We start from the raw sequence: 23,425 nt of genomic DNA, 5'->3' as shown, positions 1-23,425 counted from the left end.
GGGGCTGGGGGTTGAGCTAAGCAGCTCCCAGCTCCAGCTGGTAACAGATTCAAGGAGCTCTGTGGGAAGCTCCCAAGGGAGATGCTTAAAAAGAGATGGACCCAGAGATTCCTGAGAGGAATGGCCATCTTCTGCTGGACCGGCAGGCAGGCTTGTCCCATGCCTGCCAGCTGCAGACAGAACCCGGCAGAGACGCCTCAGCGAAGCAGAAGCTGCTGGGCAGGGGCTGAGCTGATTAGGGAGGAGGATAATGGCCTCAGGGGATGAGCCACGGTTAAAGTGCAGCTTCCCTAGCACAGCTGCAGGCAATTTGTGCATGCCTTTTGAGAAGAAATGTGGCGGCCTCCCCAGGCCAGGGCAGCACAGCCCTCCCTCCCTCCCTCTCCCCTCCCCCTTCCCCCTTCCCCCAGGGGCCCTTTCTTCTCTTCTGCCGTGAGCGCATTAGGTCATTTCTCCAGAAAGAGAATTGAGATGGGGGAGCAAAGAACCCTGTCAAAAATGAACTCTTCTGCCGTGAGCGCATTAGGTCATTTCTCCAGAAAGAGAATTGAGATGGGGGAGCAAAGAACTCTGTCAAAAATGAACACTGAAACCATCTCTCCTGGGTGAGGGTTTGGGAAGAGTTCTTTTTTTTTTCTTGGCCAGGGAAGAGAGGATACAATCTCCTGCTGAATCATGATTTATGAGCGCAGCCCAGAGGAGGCTTTCTGTGTTCTCGGCCGGCCGTGTTGGCTGTCTCCTTCAGAAGGGGTGACCTGACTTTTTGCCCTTCCAGAGACAGCCAAGCATGCTAGAGGTCTTTGAAAAACCCACAATGGCCACTGGGTTAGGTTACAGATCGCTGAGTGCCTTAGCTCCAGCTGATTGCCAGAACACATACCCAGGTCCTGGTGCTACTGGGTGCTGGCATGCGGGTGTGGGGATGGGTAGGGGATAGGGTGGGGGGAGTTGGCGGGTGTTCTGTCCTCCAGAGAGGCAATCTAGAGATGGAACCAGTCTTTGGCCCATGATGTTACTTCTGCATTGTAACCCTTCTCTCCTGGTACAGATATCCACACTGCCAGTCCTAGTACTGCTCAGGCTGGACTTTTGTCAGGGCTTCTGATAGATGACAGGCCTTCCTAAAATGTGGGTTATTAACTATTCGTGTGTGGATACGCTAGAGCAGTGCTTCTCAACCTGTGGGTCGCGACCCCTTTGAGAGTCAAATGACCCTTTCACAGAGGTCACTTAAGACCAATGGAAAACACATATATTTACATTATGATTCATAACGGTAGCAAAATTACAGTTATGAAGTGGCAACGAAAATAATTTTATGGTTGGGGGGGTCACCACACTATTAAAAGGTCACAGAGTTAGGAAGGGCACGGTACTAGAGAGTTAAGTGAAGAGTATTATTCATATTCCAGATAAACGTGCCTATGTTCGTAACAACTTGAAAATCCTCTGACTTTGTCAGTGACTTCTTGCTTAACTGCTCTTAGTGCCCCCTTGAGGGACAAGGCTCCCCAGACACCACCGGAGGAACGCTTGAGTTCTCCAAGGCTTCGTCCTGCTCTGGTCTCTTCTGTCGGAGGGGCCCCAGTTCCACTTCCTGTCAATGGCAGACAGGGTGTGGCTGGCCCTCACAGCGTCCCTCTGAGGTCTCTCTTTGATCTGATAAGCGAAAGCTCCAGGGATTGTCCAGCGTCCAGGCAGCTCTTCTGCGTCACTCCGTGGTGGGGGGGCAGGGGTACTCTTTCCTCCACATCCCAACCTGCTCTGGCCGTTGGCATGCTCGCAGGACCTGGCAGTAAACCACTGTTGGGCAGTGACTCAGTTGTGGCCACCGTGTGGTGTGGGGATGTTTGTGCCTGGCTGGGTGCTCTCGCCTGAGTCAGACTGCTGCATGGCCTCACCCACCTGTGGCCACACTGCTTCCTGCGGGTCCTCTGTTCTTCTCTTCCTGTGTTTGAAGATGGCTGCTGCTGCCTGGCACAGTCGCCAACAGGTGGCAGGTCGATGGGGGCCATTCAGACCTCGGGGGACAGGCTGTTGGGGAGAGAGGCAGAAGCCAGAGTTCCAAGCAGCCCTTCTCTGTGGACACAGCCACAGGTGGGCAAACTCACTTCCTGTTCTGTGAGAAGAGCGGTACTGTCCTTACTAAGCTGGTCTGGGGAGGCTCTCAACCCTGTCCCTGTCCCATAGCCACTCAGGACAGAACGGGGACCAATCCCATGAGTCTGTCAATGAGTTACTTTACCCAACAATACTTCCATGCTAAACCATGGGCCTGAGGCACGCTGTGAATGTTCGTGCATGCAGCCTTCCTCTCAAGTGCATTCAATGAGAAGAACAAGCAGAAAGCCATGTATTTCTTTGGAAGCTTCGGGTCTCACGGTAACTGCATGGGCAGCATTTTCCCGGGCTGACTAATCAGTGCCAGGAGCAGGCTCATTGGTAATCCATGTAGGGTCAGCCCGTGGTGCTCTGTCCAGTCGGTGGTAAATACAGGGAGAGAGGATCTCTGGGACAAGCTTTTCCATGCAACCTAAATTGCCAGCTGGATGAGAAGGGAGCCGAGGGGACAGAACACAAGTCTGTGCCACCGGGGGGGGGGGGGGGGGTTAAGGCAGGAACCCGGCGCAGCACAGGCAGATGGCAGGAGGCTGCCTGGGGAACACAGACACTGAAGGCCACAACCAGGAAGCGAGTGGCTTGTAGCTCAGCAACTGGCTTGGGCTAAACCTCAGGAAAATGAGGTGGCTCAGGAACAGGACTGACAACCGCCTGAGCACTACCTGTGAAGTATGCAGCCATGACTGCCTCTGGTAGTCAGTCTGTCTGAGCTCAGATTTGTGGGCTCCCCTTCATGTTCTTCAGGACTTTCTTAGGCCATAGGGCCTCCACCTCAGAGTTCCCTCATCAGCATGGGGGTTGACATACACACATGGGCACACTCTCTGACTCTCCCTGCTGGTGCCCTGTGAAGCCTTGGCATTCTGCTAGGAGGAAGCTCACTGACAGAAGCAGTCCTTTATCCTTGCGCCTTCAGAAACAGGGGTCATGTGACTTCTCGTGTGCTTTAAATACCTGCCATTGAGGATGATGTAATGTTATGTAGGCATTTGATTATTGACTTTGAAAATGCCATGCTTTTTTTTTAAATGTCGGAGGCTAAGCAGTTTTTTCAGGCCCCATTTTAAATTATTATTCTTATTGCTGTTATTATTCTCATTGTGTGTATGCATGTGCACATGTGCGTGCATTGGTGTATGATTTGTTTTAAGATGTCCATTCATGTACACGTGGTCCACTCATGTAGCCCAGGCTAGCCTGAAACTTTCTATGTAGCCTAGGCTGGCCTGAAAGCCAAGATCTTTTTGTCTCAGCCTTGTGAGTGCTGGGATGACAGACGTGTGCTGCCTTGCCCGGAATAACAGTCCCTCTTTGATGAGGAGAGTCTATATGGTAGTGCATATAGTCCCTTGCTTGTACTGCCACATGCAAGGCTCACGTTAACTCCATGGGGGCACGACTTTGACTCTTCTCTTGACAGACCATGTCACGGAGGTCACACGCTTGTGATCTGAGTCTGACTCCAATGCCAGCCTCTGCTTTTGATATTTTGGAGGGTGACACCTCAGCTCCTGGTTGAGCCTTTGGAGCAATGTTAATTTTGGCTAAGGAAGCAAGGCAGGTGTCTAGGAAGTCTTTACGGTCAAGAGCAGCAATAGCCTAGACACCGGTGTGGCAGGCAACGTGAGATCTTTAGCAGGTGCGAGCCACAAGGAGACATCACTTTCTCCTCAAGACTTTAATTCCTGCTTCCAATTCCAAGTCCCAGAGTCCTGAGTGGAGACCAAGAAGACCTAGGACAGCTAGAAAGGGGACTCAGAACAGTGTCTAAGGCAAGATGGTGGCTCTCTGTGGATAGGATCCACGGTAGGTGCTGCCTCACCAGGCAGATGTGTGGAGTGCTCCAGTGTGGCTGGACCAGCATGTAGGATAGTCATCAAATCATTGTAGGCTGTGATGGAACATGAGCCCGAGGGATGTGGGCTCCTGTGCAGATACACAGCAAAAGCTAGATGAAGCACACCAGTGTCCCCATCTCCCAGGCCCTGCTCTTGAATACACCCAGGTGAGCATACTCATCTGGCAGCCGCTCTCTCGGTTGTTGGAGAGTTGCCCATGTTCATGGCCAGCATAGATAACCAGGCCTTTGGACAGCATATCTAAGTGCTTGCCACAGTCTCACCCCCATTTCTGCTTTGACCTGAGTTTGTATGGCCGAAGAAATACCACTTTCAGTTGGGAGACTGTTTAGGGAAAGGGGATTAGTTCTTGAAAGCACAGCAGAGGCCTGCTGGTATGAACGGGGCTCTGCTAGATCTTTTGGCTCAGAGAGAGATTCTTGTCCCGACCCGGTGGCTTTTAAAGTGTTTTTGCAGAGACAAAACTTAACCCAGGCATCAAGATAGCAGTTATGTGAGCGTGGGCGGTAGAGATTCCGTCATGGAAGGGGAATGATGAATTTGAAAGGCAATCGTGGTCCCTGGTACTCAACACTTCGGGCATCAGATATTTACATTACAATTCATAACAGTAGCAAATTTACAGTTATGTAGTAGCAATGAAATAGTTTTATGGCCAAGGGGGGGGGGGCGTCACCACAACATGAGGCACTGTATTCAAGGGTCTCAGCATCAGGAAGGTCGAACCATTGCTTGAAGAAGTAGGACTGATAAAGCCAGTTTCTTAAGGAATTGAGGTTAAAACTCTCAAATTTTGGTCTTCCAAATGTACCCTTGTTGTGTTCTTTTTGTGTGTGAATATTTTCAAAGTCAACATTTTTTTTCATGCTGTTGGAAACCCATTCATGTCTCTTTTGTCTTTATTTGATATAGGTGAGCATAGCTACCCCAAAGCAGAAACCGAAAACTCCATTCTGCTTTGGTAAGTATTGAGCCACGGTGGGTTTTCTCCACAGATGTGTGACAACTTCTTTTCCATGAAAGAGAGCCCTGTGGTACCATGGGAACTGTATCCTGGGTGTAGGAGCGGCTTAGATAATAGTGATGTTCTGGATGCCAAGTAATACCACTGCAAAATTATTAATAACTGTGGCCAGGCACACAGGGGCCAGCCACGTTTTAGCTAGGCTGGCCTCTGCTCACTGTCTGCCTCCCGCCCCACCTCCACCCCCTGCTCCATGACCAAGCTGGCCTGGAACTTCATTTCTGCAGCACCCAGACTCCTAAGTGCTGGGATTACCGGCTAAGCTATCAGTTGTGTTTCACTATTTGTGATGCCACGAGGTGGAGAGAAAACATCTCATGGAAGCTTCTGGGAAGCCGCCGCTGTAGAGCTGAGCGGTGCTGTAGGAAATGAGCAGATCTGAGAGAGGGGAGAAGAGGAGGAAAGAGTGAGAATGAAGGAAGGAATGTCGAGGGTCTCAAGGTTGCCAGATGAGTGGCAGGCAGCTGGGGGAGGGGCGTTAGTGGCACAGGAAGCAGAGCCACCATCAGTGCCGCAGGTTTCTCTACCTTCGGTGAGTTCGGTGACTCGGTCGCTGAATTGTTAACTAGCCCTCGTCATGAGCAGATGCTGAGGCATTTCTGTGTCCAGGGAGGCTCTGGACATAAGCTTCAGGGGGGTGAAGCCCCATCTTTCTCTGTCCCTGCATGTTCTCAGCACATAGAATGGCTGCAGGCATGTAGAGGACACTCAATAAATATTTGTTATATGAATGAAGCAGAGGATCCTTTGTCTCCTCTGCAATGGCTTCTTGACTTCATACTCATGGTAGAGGGATGAAGTAACCCCCTTCTCCTGACTCCACATTGGTGCTCTCTTTCTCCTATTTCTTTCAAATATCATTGCTAGGTTCAGAAATCATTCTTAGATTTTGTAATATGCTCATCTAATAATACATTAATAATAGTAATAATAATAATAATAATAATAATAAATTCAGAGGTAAGCTGTTGACTAAGGAAATGCTCAGAGGGAAGAACAGGTTGAAAACAAGGCCAAGCTCACAGACCCCATCTCCAGCAAGCCTTCCTCCGTTTCCCAGGCATAGACAATGTTCTAGCAGAAGCAAGCTCTAGGCTCCCAGCTTAGCCCGCCAGCAGGCCTGTAGTCTGCGTCATGGATGTGTAGAGCTTCATGAGTGTCTTACTGGAGGCAGACGAGTAGCCTGTGGCTACCAATAACAGGAGGCTACTCTAAATGCCAGTGTTGTTCTGGTGGCTGATGGGAGATGATGATGATGAGTTGCTGCGATCAGCTGTCTCTGAAAACACGGTGGGCAGTTTCTGGATCTGCTGAATGACCCTTATGGCTCTTGCCACCTCAGACACCCTAACTTCCTGGGCCCTGTGGTCTGTGAACTCTGACCCTAAACCCTTTCTCTCCTTCCCCATTACTCTTACAGTTATCAATGCCCTGTCTCAGAGATACTTTCTTCAAGCCAATGACCAGAAAGATCTGAAGGACTGGGTTGAAGCTTTGAACCAAGCCAGCAAGATCACTGTATGTATGCTTTTTGTTCTTTCTGGTAGTGAAAGTGACGTGTCCCAGTGTTTGGCCTCAGTGGGGTAGGGACAGGACTTAGAAGGCAGCAGGGACTTGCCCCCGAGACTGGGCAGACCCGGCTCTCTCGGCTCTCTCTAACCTCCTCTTGCCCGTTGGCTGACAACTACAGGTTAACTTGAGTGTGTGAGTTTGCATCAAGTTCAAGGGGAAGTTTATGGAATGTCCCGTCCCCTTTGTGCTTCCTGGGAGGGGCTCCTATCAGTCATGTTCTGGGTAATTATGGGATGCTGACTCAGTGCTGTGCTGGAGAAGGGTTGCTGACTATGGGAAGTCGAGGAACAGGGACAGCGTATGAGAAGGAACTTCCATCTGTTTGTTTGTTTTTTCTAGTTTGGGGGATATTCTTCTTTGTTGGATCTGGACAAGTCTTCCATTTAAAAGCTTTGCTAACTTTGAAGCTTGTTCATGGGCTGTATTAAGTACTCTTGTCTTGGCTAATAAAGAAATTATTTCCTAGTCCTTAGAAATCTCTTTAAAAAATGAAACAGAGAAGTGTTAGAGGGAAGGAGAGAAAGGGAGAGATATGTTAGTTTCCCAGCATGCTGACAACATGCTTGAGATAATCTGGTGCTAAGGCGAGGTGAACTACATGATCTACAATCATGGTGCTTGCTCTTGCAGATCATGGGGCTTTTCCTGCCGGTCTGGGCCTGTGATCAGGCAAGCTACCGAGGCATGTGACATAGGAGAGTGTTCATCTCCTAGAAGTTGGGAAGCAGAGAACAAAGCAAGAAGGAGCTGGGGTCCCACTATCCCCATGAAGGGCATATGCCCAATGACCTAACTTTTCCCACTCTGTCCCATCTCTGGAAAGTTCCACTGCTTCCCAGTAGTGCCACGGGCTGGGAACCCAACATCTAACTGGGGGAATATTTAGTGACCTTAGCAAAAACTTCTCTGAGGAAAGAAAGAACGACCAGCAAAATGCAATGCAGCCAGTCAGGCAGAGCCCAGTCGTTCATAGTTTGCTGAAAACTTAGAAAGTCTGCACTGTACCCTGTCTTAGGGTTTTTTTATTGCTGTGATGAAACATCGTGATCAAAAACAATTTGGGGAGGAAAGGTTTCATTGGACTTACACTTCCACATCAAGGTTCATCACTGAGGGAAGTCAGGAGAGGAACTCAAATTGAGCTGGAGCCTGGAGGCAGGAGCTGATGCAGAGGCCGTGGAAGGGTGTTGCTTCCTGGCTTGTTCCTCATGGCTTGTTTAGCCTGCTTTCTTATAGAATCCAGGACTACTATCCCAGGGATGGTCTCATCCTCAATGGGCTGGACCCTTCCCCATCAATCACCAAGAAAATGTTTTACATCTGGATCTTCTGGAGGCATTTTCTTCATCGAGGTTCCCTCCTCTCTGATGACTTTAGCTTGTGTCAAGTTCAAATAAGAGTAGCCGGTACAGGCAGTCAGAAATATTGGTCTTCCAATGATTTCAAATAAAAATGCCCATTGCTGGGGCCAAATTTTTCTTCCAGATACCTTAGAGTTTCCATGGGTATTAGTGGATGAAATCTCTATGTCTGTCCAGCATTTGAGTCGCTGGACCCAAGCGGGGTAAAATTTAGCCATGTAAGCAGCCTGGCGGCTGTTTACTATTCTGGTAAACCTTGATGAACCTGCATCAAGGGAGCGCGAGGCCAGGCTAGCAGAGGAAGGGTCTTGCTGTGTGCTGTCTCTGAGCTGCGGGCATGGGATGCTACCTCGGTCACTTGCAGGACATTAACGAGGGTGGCTTGAGGGGACAGTGATAGTTAAGATCCTAGAAGTAAAGGGCACAGCTCTGACGATCTGAGCTTCCCTTGTGGATAAAACTGAGACAATCATGGTCCTGGGCTAAGAGGGGGCAGCTGGACGCTGGGCACTTCCCTTGGCACTGGTTGGGCCATGATGTAAGGACTGCTACATGGCAGGCCACCTGAGGGAAGGAGAAGGGTGGATGCTGGATTGTTTTGGAGAGGTGGTGGCAGAAGGTGTGTGTGTGTGTGTGTGTGTGTTTGTATGGATGGATGTATTCGTATACATATTCTTCCATGTCCTGCTCATTTATAGTATTCTGACTCTTGTTTTGCTGGGACTTTTTATTCACTCTTAACTACTAGCATTTCAGTGCCAAGAGGATAGAGCTTATGTCTCTACTATCTGGCGTTTGATCTTTGCTTTTTAATCAGGGTTAGCTCATCCTATAGGTATGGCGTAAGTTTTCTCTGTGTGTGTATCTATGTGTGTAAAGGGCTGGCTGAGTTCCTCATATTTGGATATGAATGTCCATGGAAGAACTGGAAGGGAAGAGGAGAGTGTTCTCACCATCATTTAGTAAATTAGCTTTTCCTTTCCCCCACATCCTGTTTGTGGTCCTGCCCTTTTCCTAAGCTCCCCATTTCTTGCTGACCTTATCACTGTTCTCCCCAGGTACCCAAGGCTGGGACCCTACCCTTGGCCACTGAAGTTCTGAGAAGCCTCACAGCTCCTCCCACCCTAGACAAGAAGCCGCAGGTGGCCTACAAGACTGAGATCATCGGAGGAGTAGTGGTCCAAACACCCATCAGCCAGGTGCCGTGGCTTGGGGCGGCTGGGGGAGGTAGAGAAATGTCCATCATGTCCAGCACTTAGCAACAGGATGCGGGGAAGCTAGTGGAGAGGGGGTGACCATGAAAATACAGTGCAGGGTGGGTGTGGCCAGTGCCAATGTAGAAGTTGAGGCTATGACATCATGATATCTTGAGGGTGTGCGGTCTGTGTAGTTCTCCTTAAGACCCAGGCAACAAACACTTGTAAAACTTGGTGAGGCGGGGAGTGAGACCAGACCCTGGGGGCTTGTGCCCTCTTCTGTTCTTCACTGTCTGTCTTCCTCTTCTGGGTCTCTAGCCAGGGTCTTGCTTTATGAAAACATTCAGTGGCTCATCTGATGGGGAGCAAAGTCAGCCTTTATTTCTTTGACTGACATACTATCAGAAAGGCTAGAGGTGTGGTGGGAAGACTGGGAGGAGCTGGGGCTGCCCAGAGGAGCAACCGGGCATTAACAGTGACGCTGTTTCCTTGTAGAATGGTGGGGATGGGCAGGAAGGGAGTGAGCCAGGGTCTCATGCCTTCCTGCGGAGGTCTCAGAGCTACATCCCCACATCAGGCTGCCGTCCTCCCACTGGGCCTCCCCTCATTAAGAGTGGCTACTGTGTGAAGCAAGGAAACGTGGTGAGTGCCAACACAGGGGCTACCCTGGGGCCAGCAGTGGACAGTGAGAGGAGGAACTGTACCCCTCTGTGCTAACCACCGTTGGGAACTAGCCATTAGCCCCGCCCAGAAAGCTCAAGGCCTTCAGACTGATAGGCAAATTTCCCTCCTCCCATTTCCCTGCTCCTTCTCCTCAGAGAATGAGTCCCCATAGTTGTCTTGGTCTCGGTTTGTATTGCTGAGCTGAAACACCGTGACCAAAAGGCAAGCTGGGAAGGAAAGGGTTTATCTGGCTTATTCTTTCCCAGCACTGTTCATCTCTGAAGGAAGTCAGGACAGGAACTCAAGCAGGGCAGGAACCTGGAGGCAGGAACTGGAGCAGAGGCCATGGAGGAACACCACTTACTGCTTGCTTTCCCATGGCTTGCTCAGTTTGCTCCTTACAGAAACCAGGACCACCTGCCCAGGGATAAGCCCACCAACAATGGGCTGGACCCTCCCCCATTGATCTCTAATTAAAAAAATGCCCTAGAGCCGGATCTGATGAAGGCATTTTCTCAGCTGTGGCTTGCCACAGCCCACTTTTATGAAGGCATTTTCTTAATTGAGGTTCCCTCCTCTCCGATGACTCTGGCTTGTTTCGAGTTGATGGGAAACTAGCCAGCACAGGGATAGCTTCTGGTGGCAGCAGAGAATGACAGTCGTGTCCTCCTCCGGCATTAAAGTTAGGTGCTTGGTCTTGGGAAGGCGGGGTCCCGATGGACGCCAGGGCTTTTCACCGCCCTTACACTTCCCATTATTCCTGGTGCCTGTTCTGATGGAGATGAGAGCCTGGCTTCCACGCTGCCGGATCCCTGGGCATTTATTGTGACTGTGGCCAGTCCTGGTGCCAGAGACCTGTCCTTAATGTTTGGCTCCTTCTTTTGCTTTTCAGCGGAAGAGTTGGAAACGACGCTTCTTTGCCCTCGATGACTTTACCATCTGCTACTTCAAGTGTGAGCAGGTGGGTGGTAGGTTCCGGTTCCTCCCGAGAGATCGCAGAAGCAGACAGTGTGCCTGAGCGGAGACCAGGCCCACATAGACTTCCAATGCACCTCTTTGTCTTATCTCTGTCCAACCTGTGTCTCTTTATGGTGCTATTAAAAGGACCTGGGCTGCTGCCAGCCCCTGCGCAGTGGGCTGCTGTGGGGGCGGGGCCACACACACAGAGCAGCTACTGCTTAGACTTCTCCCCCTTAATGATTATTTTGAAACCCAGGTTGGTTTTAGCCAAGACTCTGAGAAAGGGACATTGGTGAGCTGGTGTGGCTCACTGGGCCGTGTACATAGCCTCACTTGTCTCCCTTCCATTCTTCCAACCAGGACAGAGAGCCCCTGCGTACTATACTGCTCAAGGACGTTCTCAAGACTCACGAGTGTCTCGTCAAGTCTGGGTAACTGCTTCTTCTTCATTAAATCTCTCTCTCTCTCTCTCTCTCTCTCTCTCTCTCTCTCTCTCTCTCTCTCTCTCTCTCTCTCTCTCTTATGGTATTTTACCTGCATGCTTGTCTGTGTGAGGAAGTTGGATCATCTGGAATTGGAGTTAATGGACAGGTGTGAGCCGCTGGGAATTGAACCTGGGTCCTCTGGAAGAGCGGCCAGTAGTCTTAACCACTGAGCCATCTCTCCAGCCCCTTCTTATTCATTCTGAGCAAAGCCTCTGTCTTTTCTAAATCTCCATTTATTACCCCTTTCAGGCTCTGTTTAAGAGTCGTACCCTTGTGGTTGCCTGGGCTCATCAGAACTGACGCAGGGTTGAGATTACCCTGGGCCAAGTGCCCTCTTCCCTTCCCCTACTCTTGCTCCCAAGATGAGCCTACGTGGGTACTTCTTGTGGCAGCAGAGAGTGGACACTTAGACGTTTCTCAGGCGTCAGTCAGATTTCAGGTCCTTGGTCTCAGGGTCTGGGGGGCTCAGCTGGGGGCCTGGCACACTCGCCCTTGTCTGAAGTTCTCAGGCCTTTCCTCCCTTGTTCTTGCTTTCTTAAGTCAGGGTTTCTCTGTGTAGTCCGGGCTGTCCCGGAACTCCTCTGTAGAATAGACAGGCCTCAAACTCAGAGAACCGCCTGCCTCTGCCTCCCGAGTGCTAGGGTTAAAGGCTTACGCCGCCACCACCACCTGGCGTTTGTCCTTTGTTCTTGAGGCTCCATGGGGCAGTTCACAACACCCTTAAGTTACTACCATTGGCGGAACAGGTATTTTTATTTGTTCTTCTTTCTTCTAGGAAACTCCCTTCTGAGTTCATGGTGCGTGAGGTGATTCAGGACTTGACAAGACAGTGTCCCATACCCAGCCCCAAATACTCGTGGACAAGTGAACCTTAATAGAGCCCAATCCCATCATTTTGGCCATGAGTCTGTAGTCTGTCCAGACTGTGCTTGAATCTCTCCCCCCTGTAGGCCCTGAGGCCTACAGCGGTAAGCATCCTGCTGTCCTGTGAAAGCACGGCACCATCCTACATAAACACACATGCTGTATGATCCAAAGAAGCAGACGCAGAAATGCTGTACTAAGTTTTTCCAATAGCAGCTGTAGGCTACAGAAGACCAGGGAGGCACCCAGGGAGAATTTGCAATTCGCGGAAGTAGCTATAGTTAGACATTGCCCCGAGTGTGGCTCCAGAGGGCAGAAGTCAGCATGACTGGGTCATGAGAGATCATTGATTGCTCCTGACCCTGGAGGGCCTGGGTAGATCTATGAGCAGCCTATGGGGTGACTAGGACATGCTTGCCCAGCTTAGAGAGCTAGGCTAGGGTTCAGCCTGAGAGTCTTGAAAACACCCTACCTCTAAGTCTGCCTGAGTCATACTGAGTCAGGGAGGTGAAGTCCACAGGGAAGGCTGTGGCTTCGTGGCCTCAACTCTGTCAGATGGTGGAGCCTCTCTGGGACCATTGGGGGAATTCGGGACAGCTGTAATCAATGGTTGCTGTCGAAATGAATCGAACTGAACTGAAAGCAGCATGTAGCCTGGGCAGTGGGTGTGAAAGGGGCGGAGCTCCCATCCTGCTTCTCATCTCAGTGGGCTACAGGACTTAACCACATCTGCGTGAAGAAGCTAGAAGGTTAAACATTTAACCCCATCTGAGTTAGGCTTTCTGTTGCTGCTTCAAAGCATTAAAAAGCAAGCTGGGGAGGAAAGGGTTTATTTGGCTTACACTTCCACGTCACTGGTCATCATCAAAGGGCATCAGAGGGCAGGTACATGGAGTCAAGACCTGATGCAGAGGCCGTGGAGGGTGCTGTTTACTGGCTTGCTCACATGGCTTGCTCAGTCTGCTGTCTTACAGACCTAGGACTGCCTGCCCAGCGATGGAACCACCCACAGTGGGCTGGGCCCTTCCACATCAGTCACTAAGTAAGAAAATGCACGTACAGGCTTTCCTATAGCCTGGTCGTACGGAGGCATCTTAGAGAGCTGTCCCTATGCAGCAGTTCAGGAAGTAGGAGTGCTAGTTGGTGGGATGCATTTCAAGTGGTCCGTGCAGTTCGAGCTGTGCCTTTGATGATGATCATTAAGCATCTTTTTGTTTTCACTTCTCACGGAAGGTCTGACAACATTTATAGTCCATGTCCGCAAGACTTTCTCTCACAGGTCCATGCGCCCTACCTCGTCTTAAGTCATGTCCCCCGCTCTGCCTGGGAGACTTGTCACTGGCTGTGTCACTTGTGTGTTTTCATTCTGGAAGACGTTTTCTGCCTGTGAGGCTCTTTGCTAATCTGGAATGCAGTCTTACCTGCATCTGGCCTTGCCTCCTCAGGTGCTTTTGCTGGTAGCAATTACGTCTCTGCTCCTCATCCGGTCCCCATAGCAACTGGATGCACACGGCAGGCGGTGAACATAGACAGCAACTCCAGCCAGTTCGGGGTTGTGTCGTCGCCGCTTGCCCTCTGCTTGGCAGGAGTCCGACTCCTCTGCCAAAACCCGCGTCCCGTTTGAAGCTTGTTGTTCCTTTCTTTTCGAGACTGCAATTTGATCCCAATAATTCTTCCTTCCCTTTTATTCTCCCAAACCCTTCCACATTTCCCTCCCTGATCTCCGTCAAGTTCATGCCCTCTCTCTGTGTCTCTCTCTGAAGCTTATTATTATTATTTGTTTGTCTGGTACCAGGTGTACCCCCACTAAATTACACCCTATCTGCAGGTTTTTGTTTTTTTTTTCCAATGAAGGAAACTAATTTTTAAATTTATTTTATACAAGCGTACAAAGGAATAGGTTGCAACATGTCATTTTCATAATGCTTTGTTTTGGTTGTTCCTTGTCCACCATCCTCCTCTTCTCCCACTCTCCACGTTGGTTCTTTGACCCCCGGTCATCCCTATTCTGCTCCACCTCTCACAACCTCTTTGTTTCTCCCTTCATGGTTCCCTGTCTTAAAAAAAAAGTTGTTTCACACATTGTTTGCCCGTTGAATCATGTATGGATGCATGCACACACATGTGCATGCAGAGGCCCAAAGGCAACGTGTAGGAGTTGCTTCTCTCCTTCTGCCTTCTTAGACTTGGTAGGTGGCAAGTTCCTTCCCCCCTTGAGCCATCTTGGCAACTTCTGTGGAGTTTCACAGCGTGGTACTTGCCCTCACATGTAAATTTACACATGTGCAAAAACGAAAGTCTAGGATCCAGCTGTGAGAGAAAACACGGCACAGCCTTTCTCAGTCTGAATTACTTTGCTTAATATAATAATTTCCAGTTCCATCTGCTTCTCCGCAAATTCCATGACCATCTCCCTCTTTTTAAAATTATTTTTGCCTTTTATTATTCATGCGGAGCTAGGCTATCTGTGTGAGTGTGTGCCACCTATGTGCAGGCACCTGGGGAGGCCAGAAGAGAATGTCAGATCCCCTGGAATGGGAGGTACAGGAGGTGGTTGTGAGCCTCCTGATGTGGATGCTATGAGCTGAGCTCAGTTCCTCCGGTAGAGCAGGGAGTGCTCTTCACTGCTGAGCCATCTATCCATCCCCATTCTTTTGCTTTACAGCCAAACACACTCTGTTGTGTCTGGGAACCGTCCATCAGCTGATGGACGGCAAGGTTGATACCATTTCCGTGCTCCATGCTATCGTTAGTGATGCGGTGATGGCCGGGGGTGTGCAAGTCTCTCCTCGGTAGGACTCAGGCTATCGTTAGTGATGCGGTGATGGCCGGGGGTGTGCAAGTCTCTCCTCGGTAGGACTCAGGCTATCGTTAGTGATGCGGTGATGGCCGGGGGGGGGGGGGGTGTGCAAGTCTCTCCTCGGTAGGACTCAGGCTATCGTTAGTGATGCGGTGATGGCCGGGGGTGTGCAAGTCTCTCCTCGGTAGGACTCAGGCTATCGTTAGTGATGCGGTGATGGCCGGGGGTGTGCAAGTCTCTCCTCGGTAGGACTCAGGCTATCGTTAGTGATGCGGTGATGGCCGGGGTGTGCAAGTCTCTCCTCGGTAGGACTCAGGCTATCGTTAGTGATGCGGTGATGGCCGGGGGTGTGCAAGTCTCTCCTCGGTAGGACTCAGGCTATCGTTAGTGATGCGGTGATGGCCGGGGGTGTGCAAGTCTCTCCTCGGTAGGACTCAGGCTATCGCTAGTGATGCGGCGATGGCCGGGGTGTGCAAGTCTCTCCTCGGTAGGACTCAGGCTATCGTTAGTGATGCGGTGATGGCCGGGGGGGGGGGGGGTGTGCAAGTCTCTCCTCGGTAGGACTCAGGCTATCGTTAGTGATGCGGTGATGGCCGGGGGTGTGCAAGTCTCTCCTCGGTAGGACTCAGGCTATCGTTAGTGATGCGGTGATGGCCGGGGTGTGCAAGTCTCTCCTCGGTAGGACTCAGGCTATCGTTAGTGATGCGGTGATGGCCGGGGGGGGGGGTGTGCAAGTCTCTCCTCGGTAGGACTCAGGCTATCGTTAGTGATGCGGTGATGGCCGGGGTGTGCAAGTCTCTCCTCGGTAGGACTCAGAGTCTGCCCGGCACACGTCAGGGGTAGGTTAGAGGGGTCATAGGGTCGTTTTATTTCTACTTTCTTGAGGAACCTCCAAACTGATTTCCACAGTGGCTGTACAAGTCTACACTTACCCCATTAGTAAGTAGGGGTTCACCTTTCCCCATTTGCCAGCATTTTTTATCTTCTTGCTTGTGGGTCATTCTGGGGTGAGGTGAAATCTCAAAATAATTTGAATTTGCATTTCTCTGAGGGCCAAGGATGCCGAACAGCTTCCTGGGAAGCAAATATTAAAGTCGTTTTACTCTTAATTTCTGTTTCTGCCTTTAGCTCCTTGTCCCCTGGGAGGGTGTATTGAGGCCAAGAGCAGGAATTCAGAGCTGTGGGTGGAGCCCAGGGGGAAGGAAGGGTTTAGAAATGGCATTGGCTCCCTTAGAAGAGGCGTATTTGGACTCAATGGGTGGTGATCTCTAGTACTTTGAACGGACATAGCATTTAAAGTCTTTGAGCCTGGACTTCCTTACCCACAGAGAGGAGAAAGTCTTGAGTTGCATTAGTGGGTGATTGTGAAAACTTTAGGGAATGACGTACAAAAGAAAGTACTCACAATGCCTCATATAATGTTCTTTCTCTTTCCCTGCCTAGCGATCTCTTAATGAGGGACAACCTGTTTGAAATCATAACCACCTCCAGGACATTCTACGTACAGGTAAATGCTCATCCCAAGACCAGCATCCCTTCTCCGCGAATGTGCGTGAATGCCACCCCCACCCACCCCTGTCCCTGTTTTCTCTTCATTTAGCTTGTAGTTTCTCAGTGATCAGTTCAGTCCCTTAGTCAGTCTATGTCCCTCTTCATTCTGAGGAGGAGTTTCCCTACGCTAGGATACTACAGACAGGCCAATCAACCGTGCCAGGGTATGTGTGCCTGCCGCAGCTGCTCTCGGCTGCGGAGCTCCAGCTAAGCAGAGAAAAGGGGAACTGGTGGGTAGTTTCACTTCTGCTATGGAGGGTATTTATAAGTCCTGCCTGTGTATGAACATTACTGTGTGCAGAAAGACAGAAGCACAGAGGGCCCTGTGGCGGGCACAGGTGCATAGCCAGCTGCACAGAGAAAGCCATTGTTTAGGGCTCTGACGGGGTTCACTTACCAGCAGCTCCCCCACCCCCAGATCTGGAGTGCTCCCAATCCAGTATGAACTCACAGCAGCTAACAAGGCAGATTGCTAAGCAGGGCAAAGACATCCAGGGCCAAGTAGTCAGTCTAGGCTACCCAGGAGCCCACAAAATGTGCTGATATCTAGTGTGAGGCCGATGTGGGATTCTGAGCAGTGAAGTAGGCAGCCTTCCCAAGTGGAGTTTTGGAGGCTTCCCACTTCCTTTCTTTTCTTTTGCCCGCAGAAGCACTCCCGTAAAAGGATGAGGCCTAACCCCCGCTTGAGTGTGTATGTGAGTGTGAGTGTGTGTGTGTACGCTTTTTTCACTTTAGGCCAGCAGCCATGCTGTCTGATTTAAGCATCTTCAGGCCGTCCTCAATGGGACAAGCACCCTGTCCAGGGAGAGACGGCAGCAGGGAGGCTGGGGAACAGACTAGACCATGGAGGGGGTCACTTTGCTCTTGAATCTAGCTGTTCTCCAGAACCTCTACCATTCAGACACCAGGACTAGCCTGGACTTTAACACGAGTTTCTAGTGCTAGAGTTCATATTTGTAGAGTAAGGCCAAGGCTCTGGGCATGGTCTGAGGTGCTGGGGTCATGAATTAGACCAAGCTGATCTTTAAGCTAAGTAATCAAGCAACTGAAATCACATGTTTGGTAGATTATACAGAGGGAAATCTGCTGGACAGGGACCAGCATATCCCAATGTTCTCAGCATTTCTCTACTCCTTCCCTTTTGCTCTCTAAACTTCTAAGAATGAAGGACACTGGCATCTCTCTGAATACATAAACGAGTGAAGGTCAAACTCATATGTAGCACTTGACTTACAGAGAATGGCGTGTTAGAGAAGGATGGATGAAAACCAACAAACATGTTTGTTGATTCACTTAGAAGTTACAACTATAAACTCATGATAAATTAAAAAGATACCTGTGAAAAGAACTGTTCTAAAAATAGCAAGGCTAGGATGATTTCCTACACATCTTCTCTGCATCTCTTTCATGGGTGACTCATGGCAGACAATAGGAACTTCACTCTTAGCTCAGAATCCCTACTTCACCGCTCAGAAGCCCACTGCTGTCCGTGACCTTGTATTACTTTGAAGAATTTGAAGATCTGGCCTTAAGCAAATTAAGTATTTAGACAAAGGGATTATTTCAATGTATCCTTTTAGATAATTTCAGGTATCTTGTTTGTCTGTTTCTTACCAGAATTTGAAAGATAGTGATTTCTTAATATTTAGGTGCAATGTAGTCTGGAACCTTATCAATACATTTGCGTAGGCATCGCTAAGATCACTGGTCACCATTCAAGGAGATGCTTCTTACCCAGAGTTTGTACATCACTTGGAAAATACTGCTCTGATCAAACAGTGCAGATCCTCAAAGTGTTGACATATGTTACTATGTAACATTCTAAGAGTCACATTTATTGGTAGCATTAGTGAAGTCTTTGAACACGGGAGGATACTGAGCTCCTGCTGTTAGAGGGGAGTTTTCTGGAATTCTGTTTTGCTTTTAAGAGCTCAATATTGGTTGTTGGCAAAAAGAAATAATATTTCCTTGTCTCCCTGACTCATTTGATATGAAGTCTGCAGAATACCTGCCTCTGGATAAATTGGACTTGTAGTTTCTATGTTGGCCTCTTGTTTTATAAAAATCACTGCAGTTCTTGCGAACTGTGGGAGAACTCTGTCACTTGTACAGTTTGTTCTGCGGGGCCAGAGGGCTGGTGTACTGCACTCAAGTCACTTTCTGGCTTGATCCCTCAGTCGTGAGGAGTATGTTTGCATGAACCTTCTGTCCATCTGTCCGGTCTGGGGGTGTGACCAGCAAGCAGGGTGAGGCCAAGGAGAGTGCTCTGGGCAGGGAAGGACCGAGGCTGGGTTCTCATCATTCGGATGCTAGGGGTTTGGGCTTAGCTACACCACCCGCGCTCCCTCTGTCCTCTCACGCTGTAGCGCTCTGTGCAACTCATGAGAAGCAGCTGCTGTGGCTTAGATGTTTCGGGGGACACTGCTGAGTAGGCGCTGGCTGGAAGTGTATATCACATAATTCTCCACAATCTCTCTGGGTCTCATCTCCCATCTGTCCATGAGGAGACAGGAGCTTCAAAGGTAAATGATCCATTTAGGATCAGAAACTCAGGGAATTATGGAACTGATTGAGAGTACTTGGTACTCAGGACTTGCTTGTGTCTGAAATTTTTGCTGTAGGGCAGTGGTTCTCAACATCCCTAATGCTGAGGCTCTTGAATAGAATTTTCATGTTGTGGTGACCCCCAACCATAAAATTAATTTATTGCTACGTCTTAACTATAATTTTGCTACAGTTATTAATTGTAATGTAAATATCTGATATACAGGATATCTGATATTCGACCCCCAAGGGGGTCACAACCCACAGGTTGAGAACCACTGTGTAAAGGCTGTAGCCACAACCAGAAAAATACTCTACCTCTGACCAACCTGGGGTGACTGGGAATGTTGGAAGCTGGATGATGTTGAACAGATCCAGGTAGCAATCAGGCTTCAAGATGGACGGAAATGGCCCCGGACCGGTCTTGTTAGTAGGCAGACATTTCTCAGCTCTGGCCAGGGTCCAGGATGAGATTTTCAAGCTGGGCTGCTGCTCAGTGGTTTAGTGCTTGCCTGGAATGCAGAAAGTCCCAGTGTCAATCTCCAACAACTCTCCAAACAGAATCCAACTGCCAGTCCTTGCAATACAGAGCAGGGGTCTCCATGTCTGCATTTCCCATTCATAGAGGGCCTGGGGGTCCTGTAGTTTATCAACAGGAGTGTTTGTTGCTAGAATGAAAACTCTGAAATCGTCTTTAGCTCACCTGTCGGAATTTGGTTGCTGTGCCAGGACAACTGAGAAGAGTGACAAGGGACTCATAGGGTGTGGAGCCAGAACTCTTGGGTGGTTACTTTATAACTTAGACTCTAAGGCGAAGGGTACCGCCCACAACAGTGGTTCTCAACCTGTGGGTCCTTACATCTATTGGGATAGGAGGAAGTTAGGAATCAAGGGAAGAGGGACCAGCTGGAGATTTAGGGTGATGGCAGTAACCAGAGGCGAATGTTGCATGTCCGTTATTGATGTCTGCCATCGCTCACTGCATCCGTTAGTGCTGACCTCATAACTGATGCACAGAGGCTCCCTGGACCGCAGTAAAACCACGGGTTTTGTGAAGGATTTCATTTTGGGAGTTTGTGCCTCTCTTCTTATAAACTGCCATCGAGGCTGGAGACCATAATGCATACAAGAGCAGGACAGGGAGAGAGGAAGGTACATGTGGCATCTCCCTTTCTTATCGTCCCAGTGTCGGGCACTTTTTGGTTTCCTAGTAGGTCACCTGGGCTGAATGGACTTAATGATATTTCTTTCTTGAATGGAATCAAGTGCAATACTTGATTTTTTTTAAATAAAAATCTATTTATTTATTATGTATACAGTATTCTCGGTATTCTGTCTGCATGTATGCCTGCAGGCCAGAAGAGGACACCAGATCTCATTATAGATGGTTGTGAGCCACCATGTGGTTGCTGGGAACTGAACTCAGGACCTTTGGAAGAGCAGGCAGTGCTCTTAACCACTGAGCCCTCTCTCCAACCCTGATTGTTTTATTTGTATAATATTTTAAAATGGCGGTATATTGTGTTGTGTGCAGTCATGTATATGTGGGGCACATGCCTGGGCCTTTGTGTGCAGAAGCCAGAGGAGGACGTCAATGTCTTTCTCTATGATTTCTACTTTATTTTTGAATCATTTTCTTTGTGGTGTATGTTTTTTTTTGCATACACGTACACCTGTGTGCCATGTTCGTGTCTGGTGCCCACGGTGGCTAGACGAGGGCGTTGGATCAAGCAGAACGGGAGTGACAGACGGTTGTGAGCCCCCTGAGGGGGTGCTGAGAATCAAATCTGGGTCCTCTGACTGAACAGCCAGTGCTTTTAACTGCCGAGCTGTCTGTCAAGGTCCTCAACTTCGAGTTTCTCACTGAACCTGGAACTTGGTGTTTCACCTAGGCTGACTGGCCAGTGAGGCCCTGGAATCCACTCGTCTGTCCCCCAACACTAGCATTCGGGGCATATGCAGATGCTCAGCTTTTCTATGGGCCCTGAGGATTCAAACCCAGGTCCTCTTGCTTGCACAACAGTGCTCTTGCCCACTGAGCTATCTCCTCAACCCTCCCATCAGAAGAACTGGGGGATAAAAGTATAAAATAGTGGTTAAATCTACTGAAGGCATTTTATAAAATATATTTTCAGTTTTTACAGTATTATTTGCAATATCTGCTTTGGTGGGGGTAAATGCATAATAACCTTTTCTCCACCAAATGTTATCCTGTTTGATCCTTTTTGAAAGTTGGCTCATTACTGGTTCTAGGACCTAGAGTTTTGCATGTGCCAGGCAAGGGCTCTGCCTCCGAGACCCAGCCCAGCCTTTGATCCTTTGGGGGTGGATTTACATGTAATTCGAAGATAAGTATCTCAGGATGAGGGCATTGAATAAATTTATACTGGTAAAATACATTTTTTTGTTGTTGTTGGTTGGAGATAATGGTCTCATGGCCGTATCCCTGGCTAGCCTGGAAATCCCTATGTAGATGAGGCTGGTCTAGAACTAGAAGATATCTACCTGTCTCTGCTTCCTGAGTGCTGAGATTAAAGGTGTCACCGTGCTAGGCCATGATGGTAGAATTTCAGGTTTATTTGCTCTCCTCTTACATAGAATAGTAAAAATAGCAACCATCACTAATCCATAGAGGGCCCCGCGGCCTGGGTGCTATTCAAACAGTAGAACCTCACAGCTTACTTAGTTCTTCCTTGTAGGTCTAGGGACCGGGTGCTCTCTCATCCTGATCTTAGGAAAAGTTTGTATACCTAATTCAGGCTACTCTCTTTGGACCAGAGATGTGTTTTCCTTTTTCTTGGAGAGCTACTACATTGATTGCCAAGTTGCCCGACCGAATCATGGGGAGGAGCAAGTATAAATAAATTAGCAGGTGGCAGGTGTCAGAGCAGCACACAGCGGGCCTTTGTCTTTCTTGTTGACCTGGTGCCTTTGTTGGCATGTGCTGCAGGTGGCGGCAGCGAACCAAGGGGCTCTGTTTGGGGGTGATGGGGAGGGATGGTAAGGCAAATGTGAGAGAAAATATGAAATGCAAAACCCCGTGAAGAGCAAGGTGGTCCGTTTTATCCCGGTAGGATTCAAAGAGTGGTTTGGGGTATGGAAAAGCAAGAGGAGCAAGTGGAGCCTGTGGGGACTGGGTGCTTGCGTGTGTGTGTGTGTGTGTGTGTGTGTGTGTGTGTGCGCGCGCGCGCACTCTGTGTTTGGGTGGATGGTTAGGGGAAGGTGCTAGGAGAGCGGAACCTAAGTCTTGTTTCCAGCTCTTGGGTAGCTACTACATAGGGCCCTCTGCGACTCTTCATCCCTACTGCTGGGAGGCGCCCAGCAGCTCGGCCTGCAGGGGCCAGGCCTCCTCTGTCTTCCTCTTTCCATAGAGAGACTGCTGCCCCCTTCTGGGGTGAGGAGGCTATTGAAAAGAAATGCTTCACTCGGTTCTGCTCTTGTGATCTTCGACTTAGCTCACTCCAAGGCTGGGGTGAATTTTTGGGACAGATTCTTGTGCTTTGAGGAAGGCGCTGTTTCTGTTGACAACACACACGGTCGTGTATACCTTGGAGGGTTTGCAGAGGGAGTTTGCTTTGGTGGATTTGAAGTGGGGGGAGGTGAGGGGGGTCTCCTGTTCAGAATTATGAGACATGAGAGTGGGGTCTAGACCAGCCTCAGACCTGGGGCTGTGGCATTCTGAACCCCATTTTCCTTTGGGGGTAAAAACTAGGAGTCTGGAGTGGCTCAGCTGTTTTTCAGATGGGGTAAAAGTGGGGTGATGGGTTTAGGCAGAAGATGGGGTACTAGGTGTTCCCTACCCTAACCCCTCCTCCTCTTCAGGGCAACTTCACTTTGAGCAGTTTTAATTACGGTATGGAGAGAGAGATTGCAGCCGGGACAATGTCCTCAAAAGTCTGCAAGCCACAGGGCTACATGGTTTCCAAGGTCCCTCTGACCTGGGGATGATGTGATTTTAGGAACTTGAGCCAGAGACTTAGAAACTGAAGTCACACCCCAAAAATGTGTGTAAGTGTTGCGGATGTTTTGCAGGCAGACAGCCCCGAAGACATGCGCAGCTGGATTCAGGAGATTGGAGCAGCTGTCCAGGCCCTCAAGTGCCACCCCAGAGTAAGTCACTTCCTTTCTGTGCCACAGTGTCCACTTCAAGATGAATTAGCTTTGAATGGGCATGTTTCATTTGGTTATGTAGGCAGGCGGCCCAGCCGTGAATGCAGCTGAGCCATAGGCTGGCTCACTTGTTTTTCTCTTTCAGTTAACTTGGGGACATTCCCCCCCCCCCTTTTGGTTTGTTGGTGGACATGAGGTTGGGCTGGACAGAGAGATGAAGTTTCTAATGTGTCCTGCAAGTCCGGTGTCAAGCAGATCTCCAAATATATGTAGTGAATTCTGCTTAGTATCTGCATTTATTTATATACTTATTTA

The 23,425-nt window shown here is 49.4% G+C and overlaps 1 protein-coding gene across 3 annotated transcripts in view; it reads left to right on the top strand.

Annotated features, from left to right (window-relative positions):
• Plekha2 (pleckstrin homology domain containing A2) overlaps window positions 1-23,425 on the top strand; it is a 59,824-nt gene that overhangs the window by 32,147 nt on the left and 4,252 nt on the right. For all 3 annotated transcript variants that reach the window (XM_075986378.1, XM_075986379.1, XM_075986380.1), the window contains exons 4-11: window positions 4,893-4,941; window positions 6,425-6,522; window positions 8,996-9,136; window positions 9,629-9,775; window positions 10,689-10,757; window positions 11,117-11,187; window positions 16,349-16,412; window positions 23,033-23,110. In XM_075986378.1, coding sequence (XP_075842493.1) covers window positions 4,893-4,941; window positions 6,425-6,522; window positions 8,996-9,136; window positions 9,629-9,775; window positions 10,689-10,757; window positions 11,117-11,187; window positions 16,349-16,412; window positions 23,033-23,110 — 717 coding nt within the window. The remainder of the gene's footprint in view (window positions 1-4,892; window positions 4,942-6,424; window positions 6,523-8,995; window positions 9,137-9,628; window positions 9,776-10,688; window positions 10,758-11,116; window positions 11,188-16,348; window positions 16,413-23,032; window positions 23,111-23,425) is intronic.

Source organism: Microtus pennsylvanicus, chromosome 9 (genome assembly GCF_037038515.1).
Source record: "Microtus pennsylvanicus isolate mMicPen1 chromosome 9, mMicPen1.hap1, whole genome shotgun sequence".
Classification (NCBI taxonomy): Eukaryota; Metazoa; Chordata; class Mammalia; order Rodentia; family Cricetidae; genus Microtus; species Microtus pennsylvanicus.
This window is presented reverse-complemented; position numbering and strand designations above follow the sequence as displayed.